The sequence below is a fragment of the Vipera berus genome (genome assembly GCF_964194415.1).
Source record: "Vipera berus genome assembly, chromosome: 14".
Taxonomy (NCBI): Eukaryota; Metazoa; Chordata; class Lepidosauria; order Squamata; family Viperidae; genus Vipera; species Vipera berus.
In genome coordinates this window covers 13,790,663-13,818,505 of record NC_138217.1, presented here as the reverse complement: position 1 = coordinate 13,818,505, position 27,843 = coordinate 13,790,663, and the positions used below count along the sequence as shown (strand labels likewise).

General features: G+C 53.4%; 1 protein-coding gene across 6 annotated transcripts; it reads right to left on the bottom strand.

The window, feature by feature from the left end:
- Positions 1-793: 793 nt before the first annotated feature.
- On the bottom strand, positions 794-27,718 carry ACACB (acetyl-CoA carboxylase beta). 6 transcript variants are annotated; one of them, XR_014027890.1, is made up of 53 exons: positions 27,688-27,709; positions 26,799-27,418; positions 24,025-24,157; positions 23,603-23,741; positions 23,409-23,518; positions 23,155-23,236; positions 22,548-22,646; positions 22,185-22,294; positions 21,394-21,504; positions 20,854-21,063; positions 20,170-20,340; positions 19,813-19,974; positions 18,956-19,119; positions 18,520-18,670; positions 18,205-18,308; positions 17,776-17,857; positions 17,447-17,592; positions 16,983-17,133; positions 16,551-16,685; positions 16,101-16,247; positions 15,501-15,689; positions 15,252-15,352; positions 14,563-14,881; positions 14,241-14,354; positions 14,025-14,138; positions 13,852-13,941; positions 13,115-13,233; positions 12,328-12,465; positions 11,992-12,091; positions 11,804-11,911; positions 11,462-11,518; positions 11,322-11,363; positions 10,982-11,197; positions 10,423-10,578; positions 10,128-10,331; positions 9,655-9,810; positions 8,931-9,056; positions 8,433-8,702; positions 7,908-8,005; positions 7,667-7,787; positions 7,272-7,382; positions 6,652-6,795; positions 6,136-6,256; positions 5,562-5,658; positions 5,203-5,299; positions 4,815-4,950; positions 4,552-4,729; positions 3,985-4,097; positions 3,604-3,758; positions 3,096-3,266; positions 2,874-3,010; positions 2,012-2,217; positions 794-1,752 (listed from the first exon to the last, which is right to left on the bottom strand). XR_014027890.1 is itself a non-coding variant. In XM_081338942.1 (53 exons), exons 2-53 carry the CDS (start codon positions 27,407-27,409, stop codon positions 2,091-2,093), a joined length of 7,341 nt encoding a protein of 2,446 aa, XP_081195068.1. In that variant the 5' UTR covers positions 27,410-27,418; positions 27,688-27,710; the 3' UTR covers positions 794-2,090. The 6 variants fall into 6 exon arrangements, 4 of the variants coding, with proteins under 4 accessions (XP_081195068.1, XP_081195069.1, XP_081195067.1 ...); XM_081338942.1 differs by having other exon boundaries at positions 794-2,217; positions 3,604-3,761; positions 14,563-14,687; positions 14,793-14,881; positions 27,688-27,710; XM_081338943.1 differs by having other exon boundaries at positions 794-2,217; positions 14,563-14,687; positions 14,793-14,881.
- Between the last annotated feature and the right edge of the window lie 125 nt (positions 27,719-27,843).

Here is a 27,843-nt window from a genome sequence, read left to right as displayed (position 1 = left end):
CCACGACAGCCTTCCCCAGGGCCCCGAAAACTCCCCTGACCCAGCCCTGGGGACCCTAACCCAGAACAAGAGTTACAGGATGGCTCTGCTGTAGCCCTCTCCTGTATCTTGCCAGAGATCAGGAACAGGCTATTCCACGCTGGCTTTTTTTCTCTGCCTGGGGGGTCATTTGCATTATAAAGGTTTACACTTAGGCACCCACCTCCCTCCACGAGGCCAATATGCACAGGCCTCAAGGGGAGAGGAGGGTCCCCGCAGGCCATCTTGTCCTACAGCACCACCTCCCGCCAAGGGGAAGATGTGCATTTTTAGAGCCGCCTTTGTTTTGGGAAGGCGGGGGGGGGGTGCCTATGTGGCCTTAGATCATTTAGAAGAAAGCGGTCAGGGTGTAGCTCCTGTCGGATGACCCTCGTGGGCTGTTCTTCAGGAACCTGTTTCACACAAATATTCCAGAGGTATCTTTTTTTTAAAGCAAATATAAGACTACTTACAGACATTGCAATGCCTGATGAGGCTAGAAAAGCAAAATGCAGACGGAAGTGGAAATGGTTTACGAAAAGGTTTCCCCTTGAAAATGTACTTTTGGTTCTGATGACTTGATGCGCTGATCATCCCATAATTTACTACTGTCAGCTTTGTATGGAAACAAACGACAATAAAAATGTGTTACTGATGGAGACACGGCTAAATGGCGGCGGCAGCAGCATCCACACCGGCAGATCAGTTCTAGAGAGCAATTCTGCATCTTTCCTGGGGTGGGTGGAGGATGAAGAAATACAATCGGGACCGTTAAGAAAATCAAGACCAGTTTAATGAATCTCCAACTCACAAAAGATAAAACAAACCTTGAAGTCTGTATCAAAAGTCAAAGAGTTGCTCTTATTAAAAAACAACAGCTATTTGCAGCTCCTCCGCCGTACGTTCTGGGGGCCTCCCTTCCCTGAGAAGACAGACTTATTAACAGCTCTCCAGTGAGGAAAAGCAAGATTTCTTCCTCCCCTGAAAAAGTAGTTTATAACCCTATTTTCTTGTTAGGGGGAAAAAAACCCCACTGTCCCATACCAGACACACTCAAGCATTCATGCCAGAGGTAGAGACAATCCCACTCCCATGAGGGCCTGCCAAGAACTCCAGCCCAACAAAGGACGTGCCGGACAATGTAAATTACCTTCAGCCGTCACCTCCCCTGTCCCAGGTCTCCTTCAAAAAAGATCGGAGGGGGGAACCAAGGGGGGGGGCGGTTTAAAGTGTTTTATGCATCTGATGTTTCACAGCCCATCATACTTTCCACCTGCTGATGATTTTTCTCTCTAAAAGTTTGTTTTGACTGTCTTGCCCCTAGCAAAGTCCACTCATTCTGCAATTCCATTAAATAGCGCCGTTATCTCCATTCGTATCATGTCTGACATCTCAGCCAGTTAGGAACACGGATGGGGCCCCCTTTCTTTTTGAAGAAACAACAGGATGTAGCTTGTGACAGAACCCAAAATACCTCGCTTGGGGGGTGGGGCGCAGGGGGACACCTTTTGTTTTCACTTTTCCAGGGGAGAAAGGCAGAATCTCCTTCCTTAGCCCGACAGCCAGAAGTGCCTCCATTCTCAAATGCTTCGAGGGAGTGAGCAGAATAGTCTAGACAGTTGCGTTGGAGCGCAATGAAGTCCCGTTTGGAAGTTTTCTCAAACCGCTCCATGTTGGCTTCGGTGGCAGACATTTTTTTTCTCCAACACCCATTTCAAAAGGCATGTCCTGAGTCTTTTGAAAGAGAATTCGTTAATTTAACAGATAACCCTGGGCAATAATTGAAAATGCACTTACTTTTAAACATACACACTCTAAACCGGGTGATGCAAACACTTTCCTCGGACATTATGCAGTAGGCCCAGACGGCTGGGGAAAATATGGGCCGCCGAGCGTGGCAGGGCAGCAAATCCTGGGAACTGGGAGATTCTGGCCGTCCCAATTCAGGGGAAACCAGGGCTGCGCTGCCAGGCTGCAGAAGGACGGAGCTCACCCATTGAAGACGGTTTACCGTTGCCGTCTCCTTCGCTTCTCAGAGGGCTGGCAGCCTCTCCTGCTGTCAGTGCCGCAAGTCAAGAGGGGGAAGGATTGTCCATCGTGGTCAGGAGGCGAACCACCTCCGCCCTCTGGGCACCTGTGATGTGCTGGGTCATGTGAATGAGACAGTCCATGGCGACCTCCGGGTTTGACTCTATCAAGCTGAAAGAGAGAAGAGGGATCATAGAGAGAGACTAATGCAAAAAAGTTTATTTCCTCTTCTGAACTTGTGAGTCCCAAAGACAACTGGCGCTTTGCTCAGCAACCGTTTCAAGGTAAGCAAAAATTAAGAAGGAAAGCAGGAGAAGGAACAGACTGTCAAGTTGAAGCGAGTGGGCCAGTAAAGAGGAAAGTTGTAATATCCTGGCCTCTCAGCCTCCAGAGAGGAATCAAATACTTTGTATTTTCTGCTTAAATGGGAGTGCAGAATGAGTGCCTCCCTCGCTCTCTAGAGATGGTAAGGCTTAGGCTGCCTTGCATTGCTTTGTTGCGCAACGTGTGAAGAGGCCGCGAGAGTGCCTTCCAAGGCTACTGATGAAAGCCTTCCAAGGCTACTCTCACGGCCTCTTCACACGTTGCGCAACGAAGCAATGCAGGCAGCCTAAGCCTTACCATCTCTAGAGAGCGAGGGAGGCACTCATTCTGCACTCCCATTTAAGCATAAAAAATACAAAGCATTTAATTCCTCCCAGAAATGCCCTCGGGGCTCCCAGGCCTCCGCCTAGGCCATGCCAACCGATGTCCCGGAACGGCCAGTCCACGGGCCCTCTCAGAGAACCCCACCCCCACCCAGGAAGGAAGCTCTCCCGGGCACTCACTTCTGGATATGCTTCAGGGCGTAATCGCGCTTCAGGTATCTGATGTTCTCCCGGATGGCCGACTTGGCCCCGTCCTCTTCGCTCAGGTGCTCCTCAAGCCATGCCACCACCACCTGGTTGTTATCCCAGAGGTAACCCTACAGCAGGGAGAAACGGAGAGCTGCCCTCAGCCGGGACAGCGAGAGCAGCGAGAGACGAGAGAAGCCGCTTCCCACCCCAGACCTTGACTGCGCCTTCCGTCTCCAGGAACCAGCGCCGCAACGTGGACTGGATGTGGCTGTTGCTCAGCTCACTGTTGGCGCTCAGGATCTCGGCCTTGACCACCTCCTCCAACAGCAGCCGCCGCAGCCGCCAGTAGAAAAAGGCGCGGCTGTCCTTCCACTGAAGAATGTCCTGAAAGAGAAGACCACACGCCAAATCACTTCGGGACACGTTCCCACAACTGTTCCTGCACACAGGTCTTCATAACCCCCCCGCCCTCTGCAAGAAATGGCCAGTGTTTCATTCAATTGCTTAAGGAGCCCTTTCTGGCTTTTCTCCCCCCTTAAAAGCTCAGAGCTGGAGAGAAGGAGCAAATGAGTGACGCCAGGCGGCAGTCAACAGGGCACTTCTGCCCCTCGGCTACAGAGCTGCCCAGGCAGCCCCAGACAGCCCCCAAGACCCCTGGCTGGGCCGGGAGAAGCTCAGGGGAGGAAGAATCCCTTCCAGGGCTCCGAGCCCGGCTGCTTACTGAGATCACTCCTTTCTCCTGCATCCTCCCGGGGGTGTCATGGAGGTCAGCAAAGTGCACGGCCACCTGGTGGAAGACGGGCAGGAGCTTATCTTCCCGGCTCTTCAGCTGCTTCTCCAGTTCTTTGCGCTCCCCCTGGGGGAGGTCCAGAGAACCTGCTTGTCCCAGAACACAGAAAGGGCCGGTCTGAGGCTTGTGGGTAGGTGGGTTGGGGAGGAGACCCCCCCAGCCCCAGGAAGACGTTCCCACCCGAAGCCCTGCTCCCCCGCTTCCCCAAAGGGGGGGGTGAGTGCCGAGTGCCCAACAGCCGCAGATCAGGCAGCAGCAGCAGCAGGAAAGGGAAGGGGAAGGAGAGCAGGCCCGGCTCGGCCTTCCTCTTACTCAGCCGCTGCGCCACCCGCGCACAGGTGGCATCGACCCTCCTCATGGTCTTGAGCAGCTCCTTCTTCCTGAACTTGATCTCCACGGTTCCTTCCGCTTCCAGGATGCCTCCCCTGCAAAGCAGAGCTCTCTTGCCAACTGGTGCAGGCAAGGGAAGCTCCCGAGGGGTCTTCAGCAGCCCCGCCTCTTGTGCTGACAAGCGCTGGGCAGGTCAGAACAAGCCTCCCCCCATGTAACCCGGTGTGTGTGTGTGTGTGTGTGTGTGTCAAGGTGGGCCTACAGAGCCTCTGGACAGCATTTCACAACGGGCCCCAGAAGTAGGCAAACTTAAGGAACAAGCCGCTTTTGTAAGGAAAAAAGGGAGAGACTTTTCCACTGAAAGCCTAACCAATGCATAAAAGGTCTCAACGTCTTCAGCAAAAATAAAGACACCTGTAGCTGTCCTTCTAGCCAGGGAGAAACTCACAGGTTGGGAGACGTTTTGGAGAGCAGGCCAATTTCAGCAGCCCGGGATTGCCACCCTGAGACGCGACCACAAAGAAGACGGGGATGCAGCCGGGCGCTCACCTGCTCTCTTGGTCGGCATAGAGCTCCACGTGGAGGGGGTTGATGGTGGAGTCAATCACCACCCAGGAGCCCCCCCGCAGCTCAGCATGTGGGGGGATGTAGACGAGAGCCGGCTGCTTGAACTGCCGCAGGCTGTCGACAATGGAGGCCCCGAACTTCAGCACCTGGTCGTACATATCTGCAACCAGAGACCGAGAGGTCACCCCCACCTCCTTCTCTCTCGGGCGGCCACTGACGCGATGGGAGGGGGGCGGGAAGAGCACCTTTCATGCCTCCAGAGAAGCCCCGCCAGTTGGCAAAGATCAAGAGGGGAAGGTGCTCGCGGTCAAAGTCCCGGATGGCCTGGGCAGTTTTAAAAGCTGAGTCTGGGAACCAGACCTGCCCGGCTTGCTGGATTATCTGGGGAAGACAAGAAGGAAAAATTCACGGGTCGACCTGAATTAATACACCAATCAGACGCTGTGCAAAAATACGTCCTCGACACCTTGTACGGGCATGGCCAATTTCACAGAGGTGTCCTTTTGCTGGAGACCACAATGTGATGTGGAACTGTATTCTAGGAAGCTTGAGAAAAGCAAGACGGAGAGATGGACAGATAAACTGACAAGACGGCCTGCAAGACGAAAGATTCTGAATTTTGCAGGGCACAACCTTTGCTTCCGATTCTGGGTTTGCTGGGTCAGCTGGTATGGCCAGTTCCACCGTCCGGGACTCCACGGCTATCACGCCCACGGGGATGCCTCCTAGCCTGCCAAGATAAATCCAGACTTCAGGTTAGGGATACATGTACCCAATACAACCAGTCAATAAACAATGTGCCATTATTTTAACATTTTAAAACTTGGGAAGAAAGATTTGGGGGTGCCGAACTCTTTATCATGCCTTACAGGCAGACATGCATCAGCCGGGGCAGGAAGGGAAGTTCCAGCTTACTTTAAGGTCCAAAATGGATGACGCAAGCTCCCTCGTTCCTCCCCCCTTCTCAGCCAGCTCCAGCCCTTTGCCGATACCTGGCTCGACCCACCACCACAGTCTGGGCCCAGGGCTGCATGATCTCTGCAAACGATCCGTGATCAAAGAAACCGCTTTGCCAAGATCCCTTCACAGCTGTACAACAAGATGGAGAGGAAGAAAAGGGAGAGAGAGTTCAAGGTAAAGTCTTCTAAACCACGCCGTTCTCTAACCTCTGCTGCTCTGTTATGCAAAACTGGAGAATATTCAGGAAGGGGAAAACCCAAAGACACCGTGAGAATCCACAGGAAAGGCCTGCTCATATTGTGAGCCACCCAGAGTTACCCTGGGGTAAGATGGGCAGCCAATAAATTTAATAAATAAACCACATCACATCCCGATCTCCAACTCCTGCTGAGCTGCTTCTTTCCAGCAATCCTGGGTACCAATTTGTACAGTTTCCAACCAACAAAGACATCTAATAACTCCTCATCTCCACGTTTTATCCAGTCACATTTTATCTTTGTCAAAAGCTACCTATATTCGGTTGAACCAAGCTGGTTTTCCACCCCAGGGCTGGATTTTGCTCTCCAGCCCTCCCGGCAGGCTTCCTGCCACAGAGCCCATACTCACTCGGATGGGGTCTCCCGGCCAGCATCCACCGGGGGTCGTAGGGGACTTTAGAAGGGACAAAGTCAATTTCTCTATCAATGGGGTCACTTGGAGGGATAACAGGCAAGGGACTGTGATGATCCTGCAAGAAGAAACATTTCTCAAGGCCAGTTTTAAGAAACTGGTGGTGGTCAGGGAGGGAAGAAACAGGCTCTTTCAGGTAATTGAAGAAATCTGACTGTGACATTAACAAGCAAAGATCATGCATTCTTAGCCAATTATAGAAGCTGCTTGTTTTTTATTATAATATATAGATTACTTATTTTTTTAAAAAAAACCTGTGGCCCAATTAAGCTGGAAAGGCTTAACTGTAATGAAATAAAAGAACTTTAGTGTAAGATATTAGGCCAGGGATCCACAAGAGGAAATGCCTTCCTCACTGAAATGCTGGCACCATTGCTCTCACCAGCCTCTACTGAAGGAGGGAGAGGATTTGCCAAGCGGCAGCCTGGCGTTCCTCCACCGCCCCTGAGGTACCTTGGGCATGTAGGAGAGCCACTGGAGGATGGTGTAGACGCCTTCAAAGTCGTCGGGCACAGCCACGTGGGAGACCCCGTTGTTGTGCATGATCTGCACTCCGCCCAGCTGGTTGTTGGAAGTGTAGACTTCCCGCCCCAAGACCTGCCACAAAGGCCAACAGAAACGGCGCTGTCCTCAGACTCCGAGCGCAGCTTCCTAGCGGTCACGCCTGCATCCTTGGAAATGACTCGGCAGGGCACATTCTTGCAGCTCAGGGTCTGCACACGGCTCCTGCCCCACTCATCATCCTGAGCCTTCAGATGTCGTCAAGGCTGGAGGAGGCAGGACGGGCTTCCCGAAACCCCCCCGTTGGACTAATACGGGACTGCAGAGTTTGGGATGCAAATGTTCCTACCGCGGAATGATAAATGATAAATAAAACCACCTGGCTTTTAAGGCTGTATTCTCCTCCGAGTGGCAGTTCTTTTTCGTGGGAATATCTTGTTTTACATACAAGAACAAGCCTGCCTCATTTCCCACCGGCCGGTTCTTCAATCGCACAGCTGGCACAAGGCACTTTTCTTAGGCAAACTGAAACAAAAGGCAACAACGGAAGCCCACACAAGCCCCATTCATACCTTATTCAGAGCGCCAGCCCCAGTCAAGATGATGTGGGAATTCTCCACCTGGATCACTCGCTGGCCGAGTCTGACCAGGTAAGCCCCGATCCCGATGGCTCGACAGGTTACCTGCATAACAGAAGCAAAGGAACCACTTGACGGCCGAGAAAGCAAAAAGCTGCTATTTAGTTTGGAACAGAGTTTCTTAACCTTGGCAGCTTGAAGATGTGTGGACTTCAACTCCCAGGATTCCCTAGCCAGCCATGGGGAATCCTGGGAGTTAAAGTCCACACATCTTCAAGCTGCCAAGGTGGAGAACTTCTGGTTTAGAAAACACGATAGCTTCCTGCTCAGTAGCTGCCCAGTGGCTGCCCTTTTCAGCGCAGCTGAAGCAAAGAGATCCGCAGCCGTACCATGCTGATGGTGACGATCTGGTCATAGGCGAGGGAGGTCTCTCCCGCGATGGTGCCGGATGCTCTTAGGTTCTCCACCCCAAAGCCTTCCTCTTTACCAATTATATCAGTGATGATATACCTGCAGAAGACGAGAGCAGGCAGAAGATGAACACACACACACACACAGAGAGCTCCTCCCTGGCCTCCCCCCCCGCCCCCCAGGAGAGAAAGTCTGAAAGGAGAGGCGCCACCTGCTCACCTGGACTCACCAGCCTCTTCAACATGCCTGCAGTGAACAGAGTTTGTGGAGCTGATCCTGGTGTAATCCTGCGGCGTTAAGTACAGGTACTTGAATCCCTTTGGAAAAGAGGGGAGGGGTGGGCAGGATTAGTTGGATAAATCTGGAAGGCAAGACTGCTAGAAAGCCTTTAGATAAGCATATAATTCGATTGTTTTGGGGGTCCTCCTCAAAAAGGAACAAGCAACTGGGGAAAAAATGTTTTCTTGCTTCCCCCTTAGATCTGGGGCAGTGAGTCCTTCCTGCTCTTCCACAATGAGGAGTCTGGAGAATTGTGGCCTCTTTGCTCATTAACTAAGAAGCCAGCGCTTCATGCCTGCCTGCTATTATACCTTCAGACATGAAGGACGAGGCCCTGGAAGTCACGCGACTCTCCCTGGCCAGGCAAGGAGGCTCCGCTTGAGCAACAAAGGCGTCTTCTCCTCTTCCCGAGTGGCGATCCAGCCGTGATGGAATCCCGCTGGGTTCCCACAGCAATCCACATACCTTGTAGGGATCTGCTGGATCTATCCAGCCTATCTGGAACTTGTTCTTGATCTCGTCGGCAAACCCGATGCGGGCACCACTGTTGGCTGCAATATAGACCCGTGGGATGCCCTCTGCGCGGGCCAGCTCCGACGCCCGCAGGAAAAGGAGATCCTCGGCAGGCCCAAAGGACCCAATCTTGTAGGTGATGTCGTTGCTGATGAGCACAATGTCACGGCCCTTGGGGTACTCGGGGGTCTTCAGCTTCATTTTGAAGGCCACCATTCCAATCTGGCAGGAGGAGGAAAGAGGAATGGATCAAGAGCAGAGTAACCAAGCTGCATTTCTTAATTTGGAGGACGTTCTAGCGTTCTGCCCTTGAATTCTCTTAGCAGAGGGCTGCAGCAAGCCAGCTTAGAGAGGAAAAAAGGGCAGGCCGTCCCTCGGTCAGCTTTTTCAGGCCTCCCCGGCAATCCCCACACCTCCCTCGAGCTCTGGCTTGCCTTGCTGGGCGCCTACCTCATTTCCACCCGGCAGCCTGTTCAGCTGCACCATCTTCCCCTGGGCATCCAGCACCAGTTCCGTGTAAGTCAGCACGTCGGTGGGCCTGGCGTCCTCAGTGGATCCCCATTGCTTGAACAGAGCCTGAGGAGGAAGAGGGATTCTTAGCGGCAGATAGCTCAAGGGAATGAAGACGGGGACATTTTCCTGGGGCCCAGGGATCTTTCTCTGCAAGGATGAGAAGTGGGCTGTCCATCAGGGAGACCGGGGTCTCTCTCTTCGGTTGGCACGGAGCCTCTTTGGGGGAGGCCTGCGAGGCACCTCTGCGCATTCGGTACCCGTTGGCTTTTCCTATTAGTACTGGAGAGGCAGGCCTGAAGGTGGGCTTTCTCTCCAGAGGAAGTGGGCTCTTATTGTCCAATTTTCTGGAAGGCACCTGCTTCAGGAAAACATTCCCCAATATTCAGTCTCTCTCCCTCTGTGTGTGTGTGTGTGTGTGCGCGCGGGGGGGGAGGCTGTCTTTTAATTTAAAAATCATCAGCAACTCTCAAATCAGGAGCTCCAATGAAGAGACAAACTAGAACACACAATCTCTACTCTGTGGCCTCTTGAACATTAAATCTGGAGCTCGTCCACAGCCGCAGTGGAAGCCCAGCGAGCAGCAGTTGCACTGAGTGTCTTTCCACGCAGATGGCCGAAAGAGCGAGGCGAGAGGAGTGCCTGGAGCCGTGGCCCAGCCCACCTGCCGGAACATCTCCAGGAAGTCGTAGACGTAGGTGGTGCCAAGCGACTGGGCCTGGAAGCGCTTGGCCTGGAGCAGGTCCTTGGTGACGTAGGGCGTGTTGATCAGCATGCCGTGCATGGGGCCCTGCTTCTCTCCGTAGGAGTGGAACATAATCTAGCCCAGGACACAAAGCAAAAAAAAAAAAAAAGGGGGATCAGGCAATTCAAATGAGTCAAGAAGCGGCATTCACTCTGCAATCCAGAATTTTCACCTAAGTGTAGAAATTACACTTTGTCAAATGGTCTGGAGGTGCCCTCAGCCATGGTTCCCAGACCCCTCAGCATGTGGCGAAGTCTGCATGGACCCGAAGCACCTGGGGGGGGGCAGCTCGGTTGGGAAATGCAACTCTGGAGGGTCACCAACCCCTGGGAGAAGAAGGAAAGCAAAGCTGGAGGAGGCTGGAGGTATTCAAGCTTCTGGAGGGCACCTACGCTTCCAGTGTTGGGGTCGCTGACTTCCTTGTAGAGGCTGATATCCAGGTAGTATCCGGACTCGTCGGTGAGGAAGAGGCGGATGGGAACCGCTTGGGCTGTCGGCATCTGGCGGATGTTGATCTTCACTTCTGCTTGAAGGACCCGGAGCTTCCAGAGGCGGCTACCGTACCGCATCACCATGGACCGCACAGACTCCTCGATCTGGGGGCCCAGCAAAGTGTGGTCAGGGGGAGCCCCTTATGCCGCAAGTGCGGCAGTCTTTCCAGAGACAGAGAGAGGAAGCCGCACAGACCTTGGAGGGGTCCATCACCACGGTGGGGACAAAGTTGAGGAAAATGTGGTTGCAGTCGGTGCGAACGCTGGTGTTGCTGGAGGCCACCTCCAGCTCATCCATGGCCTCCAGGAGAAGCCGCTCGCCCTCGTTCTGCAGGTACTCGAAGGAGGCTTCCTGGGAGGAAAGACGGAGGAGGAGGAGGAGGGCGAGAAAAAGGCAAGGCTTGTAAATCAGCCGTGGAGCTGCACTCCAAGGGAGCAGGGGTACATCTATCGACTCTCCTCAGCATCCTGGAATGGGCTGCTGTGCTGAGCAGAAAGTACCAAAAAAGGAGGAGGTTTGTAGCTCAGGGCTGAACTGCGGAATCCTCGGTGCTCTCTGAGCTGAGTCGTTTCCTTGCAGACGTTTCATGACCCAACTAGGTGACATCATCAGATCTAGTCAGCAACGTCATCACTACACTGATGGTGTTACCTAGTTTGGGTCGTGAAACGTCTGCAAGAAAAGGAGCCAGCTCGGAGAGAAGCGAGGGCCCTCGCGAGCAGAAAGCGCTGCCTGTAACTAGCCCTGAACTCACCTTGGTGATCAGATCGGAGTGCCTGACAATGGCACGGATGAAGAACCGGTAGTCGGTGACCTCCGTGCCTTCCTGCACCCTGGCGGCACCCAGGTAAAGGTGCATCTTGTGGTTGGCACAGGGCAGCGCGGTCAGGTCAAAGTTGCGCATCCGATTCAGCTCCAGCTGGAAAGCCAGCGCTGGTTCCAAGTGGCGATAAATGTGGTCTTCAGCAAACTGCAGAAGAGGGAGAGAAAGCGCCGTAAAACCTCGTGGGACTTAATGTTGAGGCTAAGCTTGCCCCCCCCCCACCTGTTAAAACCAAGATCGTGCATAGTGTAAACATTAAGTCACCCCTCACCTCATCCCGTGCTCGGAAAGTAAAGAACTTCGGGAACTCCCTCTGCAACAGAACACAGAGTGTTCTTCAGTGAGGAGAAAGAGCAGCTGCACACATTCATTTACTTCACAGGCTTATTTCACATATTCATTTTCACTGACCTGCTGTGTTATCAAAAATGTGATTCTTCGGAGCCCATAGTCAACAAGGATATTATTCTGCATGGGGAAAGAAGATGAGAAAATACCTGAATAATCTGAGAAGAAAATCTGACGAACTGCCCTCCTCTCACTGGGAGATAAGAGGAACGAAACAAGGAAGAGGCTTTGATTAGATCAAGGCAGCTGAGTGAGGAGAGGCAACCACACCTGCCTGTAGAGTGAGGGGTTCACAGGCCCACTTTTAAAGCAGGGAAGCAGGCAAATGAATTAGTAAACCTTCTTTCAGCAAAGCCGGGGGCCAAGCAGCCCAGGGGAGGAAGTCAGGGTTTCGTGAGAACAGACCTTGGACTGGGCAAAGGCCCTGAAGATCGGCACCAACTCCTCATCCTCCTGGTGATCTGCCCACCGTACGGCCACGTTCAAGATATGGATGGGTTCCTCCCGGATGTTCTGGAAGCCACAACCCCACACAGGTTAGGCTCAGCCAGACTGCAGCAGAGAGAAGAAGCCCGCAGCCCAGAAGAACTCACTTTGTTATCGTCTTCATCGTAAGAGGTGGATCTCACTTCGCTGAATAGGGGGCTCTCCATGGGAGGCTCAGCAAAGCAGGAAACGACTTCATCAAAATTCCTGGCATAAAAAAATTTAGAGGCCGGAGTGAGAAGTTAAACCAACAGAACATCTGGGAACCAAATATCTTACTATGGAGGAGCTAAATCTAATCCTGCAAGGGCATCTCTGGTTACAGAACTGAAAGGGCTCCAACCTGCACCTTGGCAGGAACAGCAACGCAGCTCCCCCCAGTGAGGGCCGCAAGGCCGTGCCCAGGAGCCCCCCCCCGTCCCTTTCCCAGGTGGGCCACCAACCGGGTGAAATCTTCAAATCTGTCGAAGGCCACCATCGCTCCCATCCTCTGGCAGAGTGGGGAAAAGCCGCTGTCCATGAAGAGCTCTGTGCTGTGCCGGGCCAGGTCTGGGTTGGAGATGCTGACCGGCACGGACATTCTGGGAGGGGGGAAGCGCAAGGAAGGGGGCAAACCTCAGAGGGAGCAGGCCACCAATTCGTGGGCGTAGAGCTGAGTTCCTCTGCTTCCAAGAGGAGCTTACAGAACTGGCACATCCAGCTGGACAGACAGAAGCCCGGAGGCCACCAGGAACCGACACTTTTCTTTCCAAAGGGCTTTCAAAAAAGACAGCCTCTTTGCAAAAGGGCCCCCCCTGCCGCTCTCCCTCACCCGCTTGCTCCAGGGGTCCAGCAAGGAGCCCGTCTTGCCCTCACATGCTCTCAGACAGGAAGTTAGTAGCAAAGCCAAAGGGCTCGGAGCGGGGCAGTTAAGGGAAAAGTCGAGGAGGCAGTTACGGGGGAGCTGAGTTTTTGTGTAACTGTTGTCATGCTGCAGGGCCAAAAGAACTCGACACGCTACGCTACCTGCTCAGAGTGGGGCTGCTTCCTCTGAAAAGAGACAGGAACACAAATAGCCCCCTTGCTCCGAGACAGACCCGCCGGGACCCCTCGGCCTTCTCCCCCCAGGCTGGCAAACCAGAGACCAGCAAGTGACCCCAAAACCTCCCCCAGGCAGACCCTCTCCCGCTTCTCCTCGGTCTGCCCCAACCCCTCACGAACACCAGAAAGGCCGAGGGACACGGGCCCTACCTGTTGGGGTGCGAGGAAGGCAGCATGAACTGGAACTCGACCACGCAGGTGCCATCCAGCAGCTGGCGGTGTTGCAGGCTGTTCAGCTCGTAGGCAATGTAGGCTCGCCTCACGTAGACCTGGGAGGACAGAAGGAAGCAAGACTGCTTGCTAATCTGTGGCCAAGGTGCCTTTTCATGATTTTCTCCGTGCACAGAAATTATTACAGCAGACAAAAGGGCCGCTCGGATTGGGCAGGATGGTGGATCAGCAAAGCAGCAGCAAAACGTTCTCCAACCTCAGGACTCTGGATTATCTGCACGGCTTTGCTGCAAAATTCTAGAGCAGGGATGGCTGAGAAATGCTGGCAGTTGAGGTCCACAAGTCTTAAAGTTGCCAAGTTTGGAGATTCCTGTTTTAGAGCAAGAAGAACCTTTGGCTGCAGAGGCAGAAATGAGACTGGCAGAGGGAAAGCACAGCCCAGAGGTTGGGCACCACCAACACATCCATTAAGGAGTCATTGTGGCTAAGGAAGTGGGGCGGCAACAGCTCAACGTCAGTCCTGGGCAAGGGTCAGTAAGGGCCTGAGGCAGGGCCACGTGCCCCTTGAGCCCCAGCAGGTGACCCTGCTCTCCCTGGAAACAGTTCCAGCTCTGCGCTCGGCAGCTTGATGGCAACATAAAAGTCATCTGCTCTGCAAAACCTCTCCCCTCCGCCCACCCACCCCCCTTGGTCGAGCCTTCCAAATCTCTCCTTACCTCCAGGGCCGCCATGCGCACCACCTGGTTGGCGTGATAGAAGAAGGTGGGCAAGACGTCAAAGATGGTGGTTTCCGAAAGAATGAGTTTCTGTAAAAGATGGAACCGCAGCCAAGTAAGCAGAGGTTGCTCGGACCTTGGACTCCGAGGCAAGCGGAGGCTCAAGAAGTCACCTTTAGGTTTTCAGGACAGAACTGGTGCCCATACATGTCGATGGCAGAGAGGAAGATGGACTCCACCTGGTTGTGTCGCAGCTCGTGGGACGGGAGGTGGGAAGCGATCAGCACCTGGGGGAAAAGCAGGGCTGGGTCAGCAGAGTCCCCACCACCACCACCACCCAGGCAAGTCAGGGAGAATCAGCCAGGATGAGTGGCAACCCCTGGCCTGACCTGCCGGGCCCTTAAGGCCACTTTGGCATGCTCCGTTTTGCTGAGCTGGGTGAGCTCATTCAGGATGGCCATCAGCTCATCGGTCAAGGTCGGGTCTCGGCCGCAAAGCTGCTCCTGGGCATCAGAAACAAAGCAACCGTTCAGCTGTGTCCCTGCGCTGGCGTTCTCTGGCAGGGCGAGGAAGGGCTCCCTGGCCTGACCTCCCGGCCGGGCTGGGCCTGCAGCTCGGTAGCCAGGCGGGGAAGGGGCGTCGCTGGAGGGGCCGGAGGTCTCCTCCCCTGCTCAGCTCACCGCTTCAGGAAGCGGCTCCTGTTCAACTTACGATCAACATGGTCACCAGGAGGTTCTTCTTGGCCACCTGGGCGTGGGAGAAAATGCACTCCAGCACGGGGCTCATGTCGGGCATGTGCTGCTCCCTCAGGATGATCACACATTTGTCATAATGAGCTGGAGCGAGAGTGGGAACCCAAAGAGGGGCGAGTTGCAGAGAAGTTGCCATCTTCTGGGAAGCTCTGCCCCAGGCGTTGCCAGCACCCTCCTCCTCCATCTTACCTTGCTGGAACTGGGTCTCCACCTGCAAGTATCGCCTCAGCAGGTCCAGCACCACCGACTTCATGTGGCCTCGGATGCCGCTGCGATACCTGAAATCGGGAGAGAAGGTGCTACGAACGAGTCGCCAACGATGGAGAAAGTGGGGCAAGAGGGTCAGAGATGATTCGTTGTAAGGCTTTGGGGCACAACTTTTGTGACAAAAGCAGAAAATCTGCTCCGCTTGTTTATTGCAGGAGCCCTGCTGAAGAGAGTAGCAATGCAGGAGGATGCATTCCCCTTTCCAAATCACCTTCAGGGCTGCTAAAAACACTGTCTGCTTTCTTAACTGTTGGCTCGGGACCAACAGGAAGATCAGCTCGGCTGGTGCAACGAAAGAGGCTGCCTCTCCCTGCAGATGCTCAGGCAGGAAGTGTCGCGGTGTGATTCTCCCAAAGGTGGAGGACGAGCACTCAAACCTACCTCTGAACCAACTGCACAATACTTTGGGTATTCATGAAGAAGACTTCCCGGTCAGCTTTGCGCTGCAGGGTGGCTGCGTGGCTGTCCAAAATACTGGCAATCTTGAAGAGAAAGAGAAGCAGGAAAAATCCTTTATAGCGGTCAGTGTTTCTCGACCTTACGTGGACTTCAGTTCCCAGAATTCCCCAGCCGGTCCGTATCATCAATCTTTCTCACCCCCCCTCCCACCATCGGCTCCCCCGCCCTCACCTGCTGGCTGGGGAACTGGCAGAGCACCGAGGTGACGTTGCTGGCGTACTGGGCCATCACTATTCGGATCGACTTCTCCACGGAAGCTGGAATCCTGCCCAGCGTGCTTGTCATGATCTCCTGCAGCTCCAGCAGGGGAAGAGAGGGATCCCGGAGGGTCTTCATCAGCTTACCCACCCACTCTTTGATCTGAGTCGGGGGAAAAAGGTTGAAAGATTCAGGGACCACGTGAGTGAACCACAGAAGACACCAGCAAGGGGGCTCCGGGCCTCTGCGTGGTAGTAGACAACCGAGGGCAAGGGGCCTCCCTCAGCCATGGAGATTTTGGGCGGTTAGCAACGGAGACAGGCTGGGGGGGGGGGGAAATAAGACTTTCCCACAGAAGCAGCTTCTCTTCTGGCTGATGGAGGGAAGTGAGCTTCCCTCTTCCTTTAGCCTCTCCTTCTGCCATCTTTCAAGGCCTTCCTCCTCCTCCTCCTCCTCTCCCAAGCGTTTCCTTGAGGTCAGGAATGTATTCTCGGGACAGCCCAAGCCAGCTTCTTCCAAGCATGGTTCTTAATATTTGCAAAGGTGGAAAAGAAAACAGCAGCAACGTCTTACCTTGGCGGAGAAATAAGGCTCTGGCAAGCAATAGCCGTTCATGACATTCTGCAGGTTCTCCAGCATGTTGTGGAAGACCTGGTGCAGCTTCTCGCCAAGGATGGGCAGGGGCGGTTGAGGGGAGAGCCCCCCCGTGTACAACTGGGCCTGCATTGGGAAGCATTGGCAGGTAGAGAGGCAAAACATGAAAAACAACAGAACGTTATAACCAGAAAATCCACCACTCTGGAAATGGGTCCGCAGGAGTCCTAGCAAAGGCTGCTCGTCCCCAGAAGCGTCCGGACACACAGGAGGCAGCCCAGGCGCTTCGGGGGGTGGGGGGGTGAGAGGAGCCCTGAGGTGGTGCACTAGGCGGCCTCCTTGATCCCTCCCGGGTGCCTGGCAAACTCCGGGCGCTCCCAGGCGGCTTCTGCTCACTCCCAAGCGGCTTCCAGCCGCTCCGCTGCTCACCAGGTGAACTTTAGTGGGGTCGTCCAGCTGAAGCCGAGCTACCACGCAGCCCGCCTCTAACAACGTGCCCGGCCGTTTCACGTACTGGATGATGCCCGACTCTTCCACTGTCAAGGATGCCACCATCTTCATCACCTGTTGTTTGAGGAGCAACAGACCTGCAGGTGGTCCATGGTTTCCAAATGATCCCGACATGATCAGTTATGCTTCGAGCATCTGGCAAGTGGACCAAAGCTAAGCTGTCCAGCGTGAGGGTCCGAAGGAGGAATAGGCAGAGCCAGCTGGTCACTTCACTGCCAGCCAGCTAGCGGAGCCGGAACGCTCCCCAAATAGGCACATCAGTGTCAGGGACTGATTAGTGGGAAACAGCCACTTTCCACCGAGAAGAATCTAGAACCCTCCCCCCCGCCCTCCGCCCAGAGCAGGAGTTACCTCCATTTCCGCATAGCTGTGACCCACAGAGATGTGGCCCCCGTCCTCCACCATATACTGCAGCAGCTTTCCTGCAGAGGGTGCCCGGAGCAAGGTTGGGTCTGTCTCTTTTCCAAAGTCACAGCTTTTGTTGCCAATTGTGATGCGGTATCTGGGGGTCAGACGCCAGAGAACGAAGAAGCCATAGAAAGGAAAAAATATAAAAATGTGGTTGGATGTTGGCTTTCCCTCCTCTCTGAAGAAGAGAGCGCCTCAGACTCTGCTTCTTTCCGTCGAGCTCATCAACTGGACACTTCCCGGGTCCCCTCGTTCCGTACAGCAAGAAGGAATTCCTGCTCAAGTAGCCCATCGCAGAGATTAAGACATGGTCGCGCAACGGAAGGAAGTGGGTTTGTGGGGTCTGGGGTACATCGTCAGTGTGAGCTTTTGGGCACGGCTGGAAAGAGACCCGTTTCATCGCCTACCGGTCGGCTTCTTCTTTCATGTACGTGGTGTGGCTGTTGCCGTTGTAAGACAGGAGGAGCCCCCCATCGTTCAGCCGGTGCACGTCGATCTCGATGTGGGTGCCGTTCATGATGATGACGTAGGTCGTCAGGGACTGCCGGGCCACCTGTCAGAGGCCGCGGAAATGAAACAGCCTTTTTTGCTTTCCTTCCAAAGGGAGGTTCAGACGTAAAAGCCGGTTGTTTTTGTTTTAAAGGGGGAGGGCGGGCCAAACTCAACAACTCCCTTCCCATTCTACCAGAAAAAGAATTTTCCCATTTCGGTCAAGGAAAACCTGTGCCAAGCGTACCTTAAGCACGTATTTGGTGTCTTCGTAAATAAGTTCCACATCGACCATATTCAGGAGGGAGGCTGCTGGCAGGACTTGGCCCCTGGAAAACCAGCCAAACCTTTACGCTCTTGAACCAAAAAGTGTCCTGAGCCTTTCCGTTAATTCTCTGCTGAAGGTCAGAAAAGGGCTCTCAAATTTGTTCAGAGGAACACATGGCCTTTGTCCCCTGTAACTCTTTCTAAGCGGCTCCCAGAATGGCTGACAAACACAGCAGAGACACTGGATGTTAGGAAGAGAGCTTTCCACAAATCATCCCAGCACATCTTAATCGGCGGAACTCTATTGTGAGTACATTTTAAAGCGTTTACGCTTGTGGAGCGTCTGACGGACATCTGCTGATTGGCGCAGTGAGCGGCACGAAACGGCCCGGCTGGGGTGAGGGCTCACCTCTCCAGCAAATGCAGGAAATCATCCATGCAGGTCCTGAAGGAGGCATCTGCCACGTTAAGGGCACCACAGACCACGGCCAACATCGCGTCCGGTTTCTCCGCCTGCCAATGGCGGAAGAATTTGCTCACTTTGGAACCTGCTCATACATTGGTGAGTCTTTCGGAGCAAAAGATTTCCAAACATACACAAATGAAGAGTAAACCCAGATAAAAAATGTGGTATCTAAAAGAGAAAGTATGGACTCAGGAGTCTTTGGAAGGAGAAGGCTCAAGGGATGCAAGCATCAGTTCCTGCAACTCTGAGACGGGCTACCTGCACTTTTTCGGCTATCAGATGATCGAGCCAACTGATGTCGGTCTGGTTGGTCTGGAAGCTCTCTGTCTCCAGCAGCTTAATCAGGTACTCAACCGTCGTCCTGAAGTCGCCACGGATGGACAGCTCCTTTAAAGCGACCACCAAATTTCTGAAAGCCAACAAGCCAGACGCATAAAGACCCCAACTGCTTCCCTCAATCCGAGCAGCGGGGTCTGAGTGTGAAAACGACGCCCCTGCAAAGGGAGGCGAGCTGACAGGTTTAGGTTCCTTTCGGGATGTGCGACCATCCCAGTAAAATTGGGTCTTTTTAGGAAGTAGAACCCAGGAGTAACCCCCGTGAGAAGCGAGCCAATGGAGAGTCCCAGCTGCCTTCTGGAGTAGCCCCTGCAAGGTTCCCATCACCCAGGAAAGCCCAAGGGAAGACAATACTGACGAGATGGCCTCTTCGCGGTTCTCTCCCCAGGAGAAACAGTGCCCAAACTGGGAATCGGCAAATTCGTGCAAGCCACCAGTGGCCGCCACGCTGAAGTATCCCCAGACGTTCTTATTGCTGCGGAAATTCAGTTCTTGCACGGTGCCAGAGCTGGGCTTGAAACCCTGCAAGGGAGGGTGGGGGGCACAAAAGACAGGTAAGGGTGAGGGAGGGGTAGGAAAGGCAGACTTCGCTCACCTTTGGCAGAATTGAGGCCCCAACAAAGCACTTAAGAGCCACACGGGCAGCGCCCCAGACCCAAAAGACAGAAGGCTTCTGAGCAGGGAGAGATTAATCTAAAGTCCCCTTCGGGTCCGTTAGGCCTGGTGGTAACAAATTGTCTCCTTCGTGACCATTTAAACCAATTAAGCACCAGAATTTTCCTTCTTCCCTTTCAGGGGTCAGTTGCGATTGCCAAATAGTTTGATTAGGCAACTGGAAGCAATTGTTCAAAATCAGTCTGCCCTGATTTGGGGGGGGGGGGAAACCAGTGGTCTTTTACACTGTGTCCCTTTACTTGTGCTAGATATTTGCACTAACGCTCTAAGCCACGCTTGTTATTTTTAATCATCAGTTGAAGCGGTCACGGGGAGAACATAGAAAAGAAAGGCACAGAACCAATACTTTAAACAAATAAGAACAGGGAGGTTTGTTTAACATCTGCAATGTGTTTTAGAGATGTTTGCCACCATTTTAACAGAAGGATTCTATCCTCTTACAAGGCAAGCCAGAGCCCGCCCAGCTACGGGGTCACCCAGCCTTTCTAGGCATTTGCCCTCCTTAAAAGGAAGAGATGACAGACTTTTAACTCCACTGACTTCATCGGGATTTTCACTGGTGATTCGTGCTGCTATGACGTGGCCCCTGGGAACAGGAGCGCTCTTGGGGTCCTCAAAAGCGATGGGGTTGTCCCCCCACGGGGACCCTCCGTAGAGAGCTCGGATGTCCTTTATTCTGTGCAACGGGACCCCCATGGCAATCTGACAGGAGGAAAAAACAGAGAGGGAAGCACGTTGAAAAGAATTTGTTAGATGTCTCGGTGCTTCTTCTTCTGAAGAAGAAGAAGAGGCATACAAAGAAACTACTTGGCTTATTTGCAACGCAGGCTCAGCTCTTCTCTCTCTGGAGCTCTGCAGAACGGCTGCTGGAGAAACTGACTTGGGAACAGAAAATACCTGGAGCTGAGCAGCCGGTAAGTTGACGTCAGCAATCATTTCCGTGCAAGGGTGTTCCACCTGCAGGCGAGGGTTCAGCTCAAGGAAGTGGAAGCGCCCTCCTTCGCTATAGAGGTACTCGACTGTCCCGGCACTGACGTAGCCGACCATTTTGGCAAGGCGCACGGCGCACTGCGGAGAGAAAACGCAACAGAGCTGGGCTAAAAATAGGCAGCTTCTTGGGATGCTATTCAACGGCTCCCCAGGAGTGAGGGACTGCATTTCCAAACATAGCAGGGGATGTAGTTTCAAATAAATCGTTACTATACACGCAGACCGTATGCTAGCAAAGCTCTTTCTTTTTACGAATGTCACACACAGTCAGGACAGAAACCCTGAGCTATAAATATTCTCCTTTCGTCAGAAAAGACCCAGATTCAACCCCCCCCGGCTATTTCTCACATCCAATTTAGCTTATAGCACAACCAGAAGATTACAGGGAGGGGGGGGGAAACACAGGGGAGCCATCATCCTCAGGAGTTCAACAGAGGAGCAGCCCTGAGTGGAATGCTGCAAGGGCCACAAACTGCCCTCCACGCTGAGCGCCTGTCCTGGGGCTCCCTTCCGAGAAACGGCAGCTGTGGCTGGTCTGTGTTCTCGGCCAGGACTTTGCGCAGAGCTCCGGGCAGGGCAGGAGATGCGCACCTTCTCCATGTACTCAAAGACGGCCGGAGGTGCCACCGTGGCCGGGGCTTCCTCGATGATCTTCTGGTGCCTCCGCTGGATGGAGCAGTCCCGGCTGAACAAGGAAATGGCGTTCCCGTACTGGTCAGCCAGGACCTGGACTTCAAGGTGGCGGGCATGCTGCAAGAACTTCATCACGAAGATGGGGGACCCGGGGACCTCGCTCTGCACCTGGGGGGCGAAGGGCAAGAAAATCAAACGGAGCACCAACTGTCTAGAGCTTCCAAACAGCTGGCTAAAAGCCAGGGAGTTGTGCCTTGGGAAAGCACTCCGGGTTTAAAGCATAAATATCCCTTAATTAGTTCAAGCCAAACAACTGGATGACCTCTCGGCGTGGAATTTAAAGGAAGCTGAGGAAAGAGGATTTCATAAACTACGACGGCATCCCTTCTTTGGAGGGACACGAAGGAGAAGGGCCAGACGGGGGCAGGAAGCCCTTAGAATGACGGGGGTGGGGGTGGGACCTGGCCCAGGAGAATCCCAGAGCAGCCCCTCCTTTACCTGCCTGAAGCGGGCAGGGAACTCCTCCACCCCTTCCACGATTCGAATCCCTTTCCCGCCGCCGCCCTCGGAGGCCTTGATCATCACCGGGTAGCCGATTCTTTTGGAGGCCTGGCAGTTGAGAGAGGGAGGAGAAGGAAGAAGCAAAGGGTGAAGAAGTCTCCTCTGGAATCCCAGCCCTGAACTTGTGCTGCCCAGACGAACTCAGCCTTCCTCCAAATGGATCTGGCCAGGCCTGCTCCAAAGCCAAATGACGTGCAGCCTTGGCACGGAGCGCAGAGAGGCTTCCGGCTTTGCCACCTGCTAAAATATGCAGGTCCGTCAATAGCAAGATTGTATGCTTGGCCTATAACATCTAAACTAGTCAGGATAAAGTAACACAAACTGACCTGCATGGCTGCCAACCGTTTCATAATGTCTGTAGCGCCCTGATGCTTCTGACACAAATACATTTTACCATTTATTTTTTAATGTATTCAGCAGGAAAAATAATGTCCTATGCTTAAAATTCCACATAAGTTGAGACTTACACACGACTGAGTTTGCCAATTCTCTCCTTACACAAAGGAGGGTAATGAATCTTGTAAGGAACAAAAATCTGCCTGGTGTGTTTTATTCTGCAGACAATGCAGGATCCGATAGGAAGCCCAAAGGTAGAACAACTTAATTAAGAAAACCTGCTTTCTTCCTCCATGCATAGTTGCCTAAGCCTCCGTCATTTTCCCTCTCTAATAATATTTTTACTAATAACACTTTAACTCCTTAGAAGGCATCCAGGGGCCTCCACTCACCTCTAGGCCTTCTTCCATGTCCCGCACGCAGCCCCGCTGATAGGTCTCCAGGGGAACCGTGAGGGTCTCCGCCTGCTGCTTCTCCTCTTGGGTCCATTCAGCAACTAAGTCTAGAAAATAAATCACAACAAAACTTTGAGGGCAACAGCTATTCCTTTATGATCGAAGCGGAGGCTTCGTCGTGCCCCAAAGTAACGCAAGGGATAAGTCAGAAGGCAAGAAAAGGGAAGAGATTTCAGTCATGCAGCCCTTTCTCGGTCCTGTGAGATCTGGAGTGGCCTAGGTGGAAGCGGGCATCCCAGCTGCAGGACGCCAAGTCAAAAGTGGGCAGAGAACAGCAAGGCGGGGGACAGGTCCTCTTACCACTGCCGCTCCACGGCAACGTTGGAATGTGGATGGTCTGGGCCACAATGGTGGAAGCCACTTTGTCCCCCAAGGCCCACATGGCTTCACTGGGTGGGCCTAGGAAGCAGAGAAAAGAGGGTCAGCTGACATTTGGGAAAAATACGTTTGGGAGAGGCCTGCACAAGCTCGGCTGGAATGCTGGAGGCCCAGACAAAAGCAGAGCAGCTTGGCTATACATAGGCAGGATTAGAAGCAAGGACGGTGAGGTCACTCGCACCTGTTCTGCTGGCCAGGCGTTTAACCTTGATCACACAAGAAGGTCCCTCAAGTCCAGTAGGAAAGCTAGCCTGGGGGGGGGCCTTTACAGAGTGGTAAAAACACAGATCTCTGCCCTAAGGGATGAGATTGTTTCCAGAAATCTGGGAAAGAAGATTATTTTTTTACTTAGCAAGAACAAAGAATGGGGTGAAATTTCAAGGGAGGCTGCGTGGAAAACACACACAGATCCAGGCTCGGCAGCGCCGCTTGGGGAAAGGCGAGTCTTAGGCGGCAGAGACCAGCGTTTTCCTATTCCGGGAGGTGCTTGACCAAACGTGCCAACACGGAGCCGAGAGAAAACGCCTACCTAGGAAAGCAATCCCGTGTTTCTGCAGCAACTCTGGAAGTTTGGGGTTTTCCGAGGCATGTCCCCAACCAGCCCAGACAGCCTAGGAGAAGGTTTAAGCGATCTGTTGCACCAGATCCCAAAGGGATCACTTCAGCAGTTCTATATCTTCATCCATTCTATTCTACTCGTTCTATAGACGGCCCGCTTTTCCACCCATTCTTTGCTGCAGAATTCGCTGCCGCCCAGGGAGGACAGAGAACTCGGGCGGTTACCTGCACTGGGATTCTTTTTGAGATATCCACGATCAGTTCTACATTGGCATAGTTGTTGTTGTTGGTCCCTCCGGAGACGGGCACGTACTGATCCGCCATTTTGATGTACTCTAGGAGAGGGTTGGGCTTGTCAGTTAAGGGCTGGGGAGCCCTCCGGGGCCCCGGGAAACGCAGCGAAGGCCTCCGCTACCGACCTGCGTTGGCTTTAAGGTCCTCAGGGGTCACCATCACCACAAACCAGATGGCTCGCTCATTCCGGAACATCTCGTAGGCCCACCTGCGAATGGAGCGCATGCACTTCACGGCCGCAATGCCATTGTTGGCGATCAGGACCTGAGTTCGGGAAGAAGGCACCCCCAGGCCGGTCACTCCCCAGGAACCCCGGCAGAGCGGAGAGGGGGCTGAAACGGATCTGGGCTCAGTGAGAGACCCCTTCCCTCCCGGTGTTAGACAATCCAGCATTCCCGCCAAGCTTCTGGAATATCTGCCTGACTCTATATAAAGTTTCTTTACACGTATTGGGCTTCACATCGAGGAAATATACTTAACAGGCAGCCATCCCAGCTGCATCACAAGGGCCCAAGGGGAGCATCGCTTCTTCTTCGGCAGCCAATACCTTTTCAATCACCCGGTTTCCTCCAAAACGAGTCACGAATTCGGCAGGCGAGGCCACCGTGAAGTCCCTGTGGAGGTCCAGTTTCCTCTGCTCCCGCCCTTTCTTAACCAGGTACATCCCTGACATGCTGGTTCTGGAAGGAAATACTTCTGTAAATCCATAGCGCCTGAGCCTGTTCCTCAGGGAAGAATGCAAGACGGACCTTGGATTACTCGGAAGCTCTTATTGAGCCTGCCGGAGAACAACAGTCACGCAGGGGGGCCGGAGAAGGTGGAACACGTGCCTGAGTGAAGGGGAAATTGTTCCGCGCAAAGCGTTGTCTTGTCCTGGCATTTAAATGTTAAGGGTCTTCCTCCCACCTTTTCAGTTAACAGGCTTTTGGTACAAGGTGGCACGTCTAACACAAAACACACACATCTTAGGAACTGACCATCTGTCTTCCCTCCAGAACACATTTTGTTAGGCTGCCGATCCTTCAGAAGCTCCGTATTTCCAAAAGGGAAAATGGATCGGGGCAGGCAGGCAAAGGTTACGAGGAGGGTAGGAAGGAATGCTTCCAACGCTTAGCTGTGCAGGGAGGGCTTGTTTTTGAAAATGGCTGGGTATCGTTTCCTGGAAACATCCTTAGGAAACAATCCCTGAAAAGTGAAGACCTCGTTCAGAGGAGATTTGCTTCTGAAACTGTTTTGAGAGACTCCCCTCAAACAGTTGTGCAGCTCTCTGGTGGCTGAAGGACAAAAGGGCGCCCGGGCTTAGAGCGCTTGGAAACGTTCTTCGCTCCCTCCTTTCCGTAGCTGCTCTCTGCCCACCTCCCAGGAGGAGACGATTCTCAGCCCCCAGAACGACACTCCCTGCCGGGTGCTGCCGCCGGACTCTGCTGCACAAGCTCAGAACGGGAGAAAGGAAGGTTTGTGCTGTCCCCTTTCTCCTTTCCGAGCAGGTCGAAGGCTTCAGCCGCCCAGAGCCAAAGCAAGTCAGAATCCTGCTGGCCGGTACTGACCTCCAGGCTGCTGCGCCCAGTTCCGGTCTGCTGCTTCTTCTTCTCCTCTTCTGCGGCTTTGGGACCCCCCGAGAGGCAGGCAGGAACAGAGTCGGAGGCCACCCCTGCCGCCTCTTCCTCCTCCTCCTCCATTTCTGTGACTTCCCCCCCTTCCCCGTGGGCGACAGTTCCCCAGCAGCACCCCCCGGTGGCTCAAGGGGGGAAAACCTCCTGGTATAGCGGTCTAAACCTGTGGCTGGCTGTGCGACGGACCATAAAAGCAACAATACTTCGCTCTCCCCGACCGACCGCGGAGTCCGTTATCAACTGAAAAGCTATCCTTGGCCCTTGATCCCAAGCAGCAGACGGCTGATAAACATTCATTATCAGCACTGTAGCTCACTGAATGGCACCAGGAACTGATCTGTTTTCTTTGCATTTTATGCCCTCGTTGTAGGGGCAAAGAAAAGTGAAAAAGGAAGACACCAACAGGTAAAATAGTATATGGCGGGTGTGAAAGGGGCAGAATGAATCTACAATGGAAAGAACCAGCCAATAATTCTCTGCACTCCCATCTCAAGGGTTCACGGCTTCCGGGGATCCGAATATCCTCTTGCTCCTCACTATTCCAGTTTGCACATCGGGTTCCCATACTTCAAAAAGCCACTTAAAAAAGGGCTGGGAGTATTTCACAGAGATGGAAATACCAGGCTGCTCTGGTTTTCGTCCCAAGACCAACGGCTGTTAAGTCCTTAATGCCTGCACAAATAACTGCAGATCCCGGAGCCGGGCTTAAGGAGATTTCTCTCGACATCCAGCGAGAGACGCTGAGATCTTTTGCCACCTTTCCTCAGACTGGCACCCTGGACATTTTGGCCCAGAACTTCGGCAAACCTAAGAACAATTTCTGCAAATAGAGAGGCTGCCCTGGCAATGCCACTTTCTGGCTTTAATAGACCAAATATGGGAAGTCTGCAATGCTTGAAAGAGAGTAAAAGAGCACGTGGGGGGTAAGTCGAACACATCAGAACAGAAGCCAAAATGGGGGCTTGTTCAGATTACTGAGTCAAGCAGGAGAAATGACACATAGATAGATAAGCTTTTCCATTGTTTTTTTAAAAAGCATTTTATCAGACAGTCACAGAATTCATTTTAACCTCTTGCTGAGCACTGCTTGCTCCTTTTCTCTAACCCAGTAGAAAACTCCCAAGTTCAACCACTTGCATTTCTAGAGCAATACGCCAAGAAGCCATTGGGCAAATCCTAAAGGCACCCCACTGCATTTAACGCAGCTTAACCCAAGACCAATGTGCACAGAACTCTGTTAAGCTGTAGCTTGATGTGCATTTACCTGGCATATTCCTTGGAATAGCATATCAGGATATTCTGGCTGCTGAAGCTCGCAAGGACTGTTCTGCCTATCAAACTCAAATCGTATTGCACCAATCTACCTTTCAGAGTTATACACATTCCCTTTTAATTCATGACATCGTGCATTCTGACAGCTTTTCAACTTGTATGCAGAAGCAGTCAACAACTCTTTAGAAATAAATAGGAAATAAGTTTGAATGGCAATGATACAAATACTGAAAACAAACAAACAAAAATGGTTAAAATGTAGATCCTAGCTACTAAAAAGGGGCTTGCAGAACAGTAGCTTCAATCCAAAAGCCTCCTGAAATAAGTCACATCTAACCAAACGTTGGAAGAACAGGACACGGCCCACCTTGACCCTCCCTGAATTTGCTCCTCCTGAGGGCAGAGGATGAAGCAGCCACGCCACCACGTTGCCTACCTCATGACGATGCTCGCGTCTGAGTCCACGGAGGAGGATGAACCGGGGCAGGCCAGGCTGCTTCGTCTCCTCCTGCTCCTCGGAAAGGCTCCTCCGCCTGCAAGCTCCTCATCGGAAGAATTGTCTTCGAAGGAGCCCAAGACAAACTTGGCCATGGCTCGCTGCTTCCTCTGGGCACGGCTGGCGGTCTGCTCTTCAAAGGACAAGGAGTGCATTTGCTTCAAGAGCTGTGTTGAGGATACTCGGACAGTCCGGCTCAAAGGCCTGGAGGGATCGGCGGCCGGAGACAGCACACAGTCAGAGGAAGAGCGAGGAATGGAGGGCTTGAGTTGGCAGGAGGGGTCGGTGGATGTCTGGGGGCATGGAAGGGGCTGGTGCGATGGGCTTGCAGGGGCCTGGCTGGGCTCTGAAGATACCGCTTCCCTCCCATCTACCGGCAACTGTGGAAGGAACCCGCCAGAAGGCAGCTGCCGGACTTCGGGAGCGGCCAGCTGCTCTGGGACAGGCTGCTCAAGCTTCCCTTTTTTCAAACCAAGTGGAGGATTTTTGGCCATCGTGGTCCAGACCAGCCACAGTCCCAGCAACAAGGCCACGAGCGCCAGCAGAACCATTCAGGAATCCTGGAAATAAGAGAATAGCAGCACTCATCAGCGGGGGAAGGAATACTTGGGCGCACAGGGAGTTTGGGGACTCAGAATCATTGGGGCCTTGGACCCGAGAGGGCGGTAACGTTGTAGAAGAGGAGAGGGTGCCCCTCCCTCAAACTGCACCTGAAACAAGAGAGGCTGTTTGGACCCTGGAGAAGTGGCACCGGGTGACAAGCAGAAGAGCAGCCCCCTGAATCGGCAACCTCCCTCCTCTGCCCCTTAAGCTGCAGACTCGCACCCACCTCAACGCCTCAGAGCTTCAGAAGGTCCACCTCATCCCCCCCCCCGCCGCCCTTCTCCAAGGCCCGGATTCCTGGCTGCCCGGGCAGCTCCTCTGCCTGAGCTATAAAGGAGCTTGCTATTTTTACCCTCCACTAGCAGCATCCGGGCTGGCTGCG